Source organism: Gekko japonicus, unplaced genomic scaffold (assembly GCF_001447785.1).
Source record: "Gekko japonicus isolate JY-2015 unplaced genomic scaffold, Gekko_japonicus_V1.1 scaffold2761, whole genome shotgun sequence".
Taxonomy (NCBI): domain Eukaryota; kingdom Metazoa; phylum Chordata; class Lepidosauria; order Squamata; family Gekkonidae; genus Gekko; species Gekko japonicus.
This window is the reverse complement of record NW_015168738.1, coordinates 13,223-19,467: the sequence shown is the minus strand read 5'-3', so window position 1 is coordinate 19,467 and position 6,245 is coordinate 13,223. Positions and strand designations below refer to the sequence as shown.

Genomic DNA, 6,245 nt, shown 5'->3' with positions numbered 1-6,245 from the left:
GGGGAAGGGAAAGGAGTTTGTAAGCCGCTCTGAGACTCCTTTGGGTAGTGAAGGACCGAGTATAAATCCCCACTCCTCCACTTGCACCTGGCTGGATGACCTTGGGCAAGCCATAGCTCTGATAAGAGCTGTTTTTGAAAAAGAGCAGTGTCTGCCAAGAGCTCTCTCAGCCCCGTCTACCTCACAGGGTGTCTGTTGTGGGGAGGGGAAGGGAAAGGAGTTTGTAAGCCGCTCTGAGACTCCCTTGGGTAGTGAAGGGCGGGGTATAAATCCAATCTCTTCTTCTTTTACCTCACAGTGTGTCTGTTGTGGGGAGGGGAAGGGAAAGGAGTTTGTGAGCCGCTCTGAGACACCTTTGGGTAGTGAAGGGTGGGGTATAAATCCAACCTCTTCTTCTTCCTTTTCAAAATAGAACTCAAATAAGGGGGCACTTTAAATGGGGGGTTACCATGTTCTGGAAAGCGGAAAAAAAGGACAGATTTTCCCGACTGACTGCCTCAAACAAGTGGCCACTATGACAAATCTCATTTTAAATACCCCTAATTATTTAAGCTGTGACAATTGCTACTACCTAAGGAGGAATATTACTAAACTTCCAACCCAAAAAGAGGACATTTTCATCAGTTTTTTAAAAGAAGAGCCCAAAAGAGGACATATCCTCTAAAAAGAGGACATCTAGTTAACCCTACCTTACAGCATTTATTGTAACATGCCATAAGAAGAGTTCTCACTTCCTTAGTTACCGTGAAAGGAAAGGAAATCATTCCCCTCATTTCTATATAGAAAATTACAGGGGGGGGGGAAGAGTTGTGACCATTATGACAAATCTCATTTTAAATACCTACTATTTAAACTGTGATAATTGCTACTAAAGGGGCTGCGGTGGCTCAGTAGTTAAGACCCTGCAGACCAGAAGATCGGCAGTTCGAGACCCGAGTGCCGCGTGATGGAGTGAGCTCCCGTCTCGCCCCAGCTCCTGCCAACCTAGCAGTTCGAAAGCAAGTAGATAAATAGATACTGCTTCGGGTGGGAAGGTAACAGCGTTCCGTGTGCCTTGGCATCTAGTCGTGCCGGCCATATGACCACGGAAACGTCTTCGGACAGCGCTGGCTTGGAAACGGAGATGAGCACCGCACCCCTAGAGTCGGATTCGACTGGCTTTCGAGCAAGGGAAACCTAATTAATATTAATGAGGAATATTCCTGACCTTCCAACCCCAAAACAGGACATTTTTTAAAAAAACCCAAAAGTGGTGGGACACAAAAAAAGAAGACATGTCCTCTAAAAAGAAGACATCTTGGTAATAGCACTTATTCCCACATGTGCCATAGCAAGAGTTCTCACTTCCTTAGATACCATGAAAGAAAAGAAAATCATTTCCCTAATTTCGATATAGAAAATTTCCCCGGGGGGGGAGAGGAGGAGCTGAAATTTTCTAGAGAAAAATGAGGAAAACCCATCCTGCTTCTTTCGTGGCAAGCTGAGAAATTCCTGGAGATTTGAAGGTGGACCCTGGGGGAGGGCACGGTTTGGGGAGGAAAGGAACGTCAGTGCGGTGCGGTACAATGCCATAGAGTTTACCCTCCAAAGTGTAAGACACAAATGGTGCCTCTGGTTGTGTTTCCCAACCCAACTTGAGGAAACACACGAAAACAGTCCTGTAGAGAGGAAACACTAGAATATTTATTAATTAATAAAGGCAGAGTACAGTTATCGACGTTTGAAATCCCTGAATATCCAACAGATTCTTTGAGTGTTACTAAGGGTAACATAGGATTTCATACTTAAGATGACACACACAAATAAAACAAGATAGGCTTGCGCAAGAAAAGTTCTTCCTTTAGCTAAACAATAAGTACTTTCTTCTTAGGCTTTGCAGCTCTAAAAGTATCCATATAGGTACAGGGTATTATTGTTCTTTATTCAGCTAGGCAGACATGCACAGGCTGGACAGTGAAGGCCGAAAGCCTCCGCAAAATAGCACGTAGGCATTTTGTTCTTTCAGCATTTTACCCTCCCAGCACACATCCAAACAACAGTCACAATTGAACCAAAGTCAATACCTGAATACATTCATGATGTTAGAATCATAAATGGCACTTAACATATGTATTATGGAAGTGCTAAGTTTACCTACGAAGTTAAACCTGTTAGTCAGTGGCAGAGTACAAAGTGTTTCATAAACTGTGCGTACAACAAATGCGTTGATTTTTCCAGGGGGACTGATCTCTGTAACCTAGGGAGCAGTTGTAATTCTGGGAGATCTCCAGCCGCCACCTGGGGTGGCCTCACTCTTACCCACCAAAGCACACACTGGAGTAAATGGGGTTAACTGTCCTTTTGCCAAAGACACCCTCTCATCCTTTCAAAAACAGAAGCACAGAAGACTAATAGCTTTTGTTCCCACATCAATTTTTGTTGGTCAAGAGCTCACGTCCTCAGACACAGTGAAAAATAAGTTTCCTCATTTGTATGCACCGAATTACAGCTCATCTTAATTTTCTGCACAGAAATGAGGAAAATTGTTTTTCTTTTGTTGCATCTGAGGAAGTAAGCACTGAGCCATGGAAGCTCATCAATTGTAGGACCTCCTCTCTTGTCACCTCAATCTGACACAGGTCTTTCAATCCCCCAGTTCTGGAGTGGACAATCAAGGGCCCCACTGCCTCTTTGGCTGGTTTTCAGCTACTAATGTATTTGAAGACATTTTTATTGTTGGTCTTTATGTTTTTTGCAATATGTTCCTCATAGTCCCCTTTTACCTGTATGATCGACTTGCATTTTATTTGCCACAGTCTGTGCTCTCTTTTGTTTACCTCACTCTGACTATCCTTTTACTGCTTATAGGAATCCTTACTATGGCCGGGGTCCGACCTACCTGAGGGACCCCGCCTTTCCCCACATATACCCCCAAGAGCACTTCAGTTGGGGACACTACACCGCCTGGTGATTCCAGGCCCCCAGGAGGCAAAGCTTGCTGCGACCAGGGCCAGATTCTTCTCAGTGGTGGCCCCCACCTTGAAGGGGAAGGGAAAGGAGTTTGTAAGCCGCTCTGAGACTCCTTTGGGTAGTGAAGGGCGGGGTATAAATCCAATCACCTCCTCCTCTTCCTCTTCTTCTTCCTACCAATCAAGTCCTATGTATGCTTACTCAGAAGGCTGTCTGTATTTAATTGGGGCCTCTAATAAATATCTTTATTTATAATCTGCCTTTCTCACTGACACTCAAGACAAATTGCACAGAGGACATCATGAGATGTCTAATAAGCAGATAATGTGACAGGACTAAGTTCACAGAAATCTGAAGCAAAGCACACAGTGTATTGCCAACTCAGTAGTTAAGAACCAACTCCAGTTTGTTTCAGAGGGTTAGCCATGTTGGTCTGGAGTACAACACTTAAGAGTCCAGTCCAGTGGCACCTCAGAGACCAACACGAGTTTCAGACGATGACCTTTCAGGAGTTAAAGCTTTCTCAATTAGACAGCAAAGGGAGCTTTGAGCCTTGAAAGGTGATACTCTAAAACTACTATCTGATAGACCTGGGAGATTGCTGGGCTAAATAGTTTAAAAGATCATTCTTAGAGAACTACTTAGTCCAGATTCGCTATTTGGATGCAAGGGCCTTCCTGAACTCCTACAGAGAAGGCAGGTATACAGGTGTTGATCTTACCCACTGTGGGTGGCACCCACATAAGGTCCTGCTCATGAATGAAGCCGGCACGGCACAGCATAGCACAAGGCCATGTGGGACTTTGTATGTAATATCCAATACCTTAAATTGAGCCCAGTAACAAGTGGGCAGCCAATGGAATGACTGCAGAATGGGTGCAATATGCACCCTCTACCTAGCTCCTGATAACAACCAAGCTGCAGCATTCTGTGCCAGCTATCAGGCTGACTTTCCAACATTCTTTTAAAAAAAAATTCTCTAGCAACCTGCCTTGCAGAGATATCCCTCTCCCCTTATATATCCACAATGAAAAGAGCTAGAGACATGGTTTCTAATGAGAATCCAGATAACCTGACACATTTTTATAATGCTCTAATAATATTCCAACTGCCAGTTTTAAAACACCTATAAAATCTCCCCTGCACTTAGACCATCCACTTTAAAGAACTTTTTTTTGAAACCTCAAGGGACATCACAAACCTGCAGCATTGGTTAAAATGTCACCAATTTAGTTGTGGCAGTGATTTCTGTTCAATATGCCTTAACAAACAACTTCTATGGAGCTACTAATGCATGAAATAATCTCTTATTATCTTCTGAAATGATTTCTATAACCACTATAAAAGAAACAAAGAACATGCCATCTTGACATATTCAAAACCATCAAGAATTCTAGAATTTCCTGTCTAATTCTTTTTTGCTTTGTTTCAAATTTTGGTAATCCTTCCCCAATTACATCGCTTGTTAGATGTTGCATCACATGAATTTTATTGACTTACACTACGTAGCACTTTGAGTCCCTGTGAGACAGAAAAGCAGTCCACAAAATTATAAATAAATGGGAGTTTACCCACTTCTTTATTTTCCTGATTTCAGCAGTTTTTAGAAGTGCGTAGATTGGACTAGATAGTACAGTTCCCACCCGGCATCATACATTAGAACATTGGATCACAAATTATTTCTCACTTCCTACAAAATATACATGTTAATGTGGACGTTTTATTATTCTGCTTTCCTGACAAGCTTACCTGACCTGTAATTACTTATAGTCCACCTTTCTTGCAGAGACTTAAGGGCAATCACATAGTCCAGTCAAATACAATCAACAGGATGGGATATCTATTGAACAGTTCAGTGGGGTTTGGGCTACAGAAATCTGAAAACAAAAATCTAAAACAGACCCCAAACAAAGCACACACATTTCAACATGACAAGTTTAATGGTGTAGAAAATAGGCTGCGATTCCACAGCATTCTTCAGCCGCTTCCACAACATTCTTCAGTGGCGTCCAATACGATAAACGCATTTCAAGGGACTGCGTGTGCATCTTCCTAGTATTGAGCGATTTTACAGACATCCAAGCATCCTTCGTGATCAGCATCCTTCATGTATGTACCAGCTGGGCAATTCTTCCTTGCAGATGTGCAATCACAAGAGCAAGCAAACAGCGGGTACCCAGACTGAAGTAGCCCAAAAGCCAGCGGTCCCAAAAGACATGTGCTCCAGGTGAGGCTCGAACTCACAACCTCGGCATTGCTTCGTCGTGTACTGCTGTATAAGTACCGCGCGCTAACCGATTGCGCCACTGGAGCCCCAGCACCAACTCCTCCTGAACGCTTTATCAAGGGCTCAGCTTGAAAGGACGCCATTTCAGCACTCTTTTCCCTCCTGCTTTTGTTCCAAATGTCATTCGCAGGGGACATGAGAAAGAAACGGAGGAGGAGGACACCAGGAAATGCTCCGTGCCACCGATGCAGGGCTGCTTCCCTGCCTCGCCTTGTGCACTAATTGTCAGGCAGTCTAGGAGGGAGGGACAGAGCCTAATTCGGGCCAATGGCATCTGATCTCCACCCGGAGGGAAAGGGGAGGGGAAGAAGCCAAGCCGGAAAAGCAGCTCAGTGCAGATGTGAGAATCCTAGGAAGAGAGGAACAAGAGAGGTACTATCTGGGGAGGGGGAAGGAGGGAGAAAGGAAGTAAAATGTTCAAAGTCCAGTCTCAGAAAATTTTGCAGCCCCAAGCAAGGGTCTTGGGCTGTTCCATTTGGATTTTTCAAATGGTTTATGAACTTCCCCCCCCCAAAAAAAAGTAGAACCACCAATATGTGACGGGGAAGCAACCCCATCAAGGCACAACCGAGCCTAGAGTTGAGCACCAATAGAGGCCAACAAGATTTTGGGGGTATAAGCTTTTGAGAGTCAACACTCCCCTCATCAGATACAAGCTGTTCTACTGCAGACCCAACACGGCTGCCCTCTTTCACAACTTAAACCTATTTGCCGCCTCTCAAAAGCGCCTGCCCTCCTCAGACAGAAATTTGTTTAAACACACCTTTGAAGGTCAAAGAAGACGGGGACAGCAAAGGATGAGATGGTTAGACAGTGTCATCGATGCAACGAACATGAAATTGAGCAAACTTCAGAGGACCGCGGAAGACAGGAGGGCCTGGCGGGATCTGGTCCATGGGGTCGCGAAGAGTCGGACTCGACTGTGCGACTGAACAACAACAACAAATTTGTTTTGCTGTTGTTGTTCAGTCGCACAGTCGAGTCCGACTCTTCGCGACCCCATGGACCA

General features: G+C 44.4%; 1 protein-coding gene and 1 non-coding gene across 2 annotated transcripts in view; both read right to left on the bottom strand.

Moving 5' to 3' along the window:
* Positions 1-5,319, bottom strand: part of LOC107114176 (transcription intermediary factor 1-alpha-like) — a 69,091-nt gene extending 63,772 nt beyond the window's left edge. The window contains exon 1 of the mRNA XM_015415614.1: positions 5,194-5,319. Coding sequence (XP_015271100.1) covers positions 5,194-5,319 — 126 coding nt within the window. The remainder of the gene's footprint in view (positions 1-5,193) is intronic.
* Positions 5,169-5,262, bottom strand: TRNAI-UAU. Its single transcript has 2 exons — positions 5,225-5,262; positions 5,169-5,204 (listed from the first exon to the last, which is right to left on the bottom strand). It is a non-coding gene; the product is annotated as a tRNA-Ile (tRNA).
* Positions 5,320-6,245: the final 926 nt, after the last annotated feature.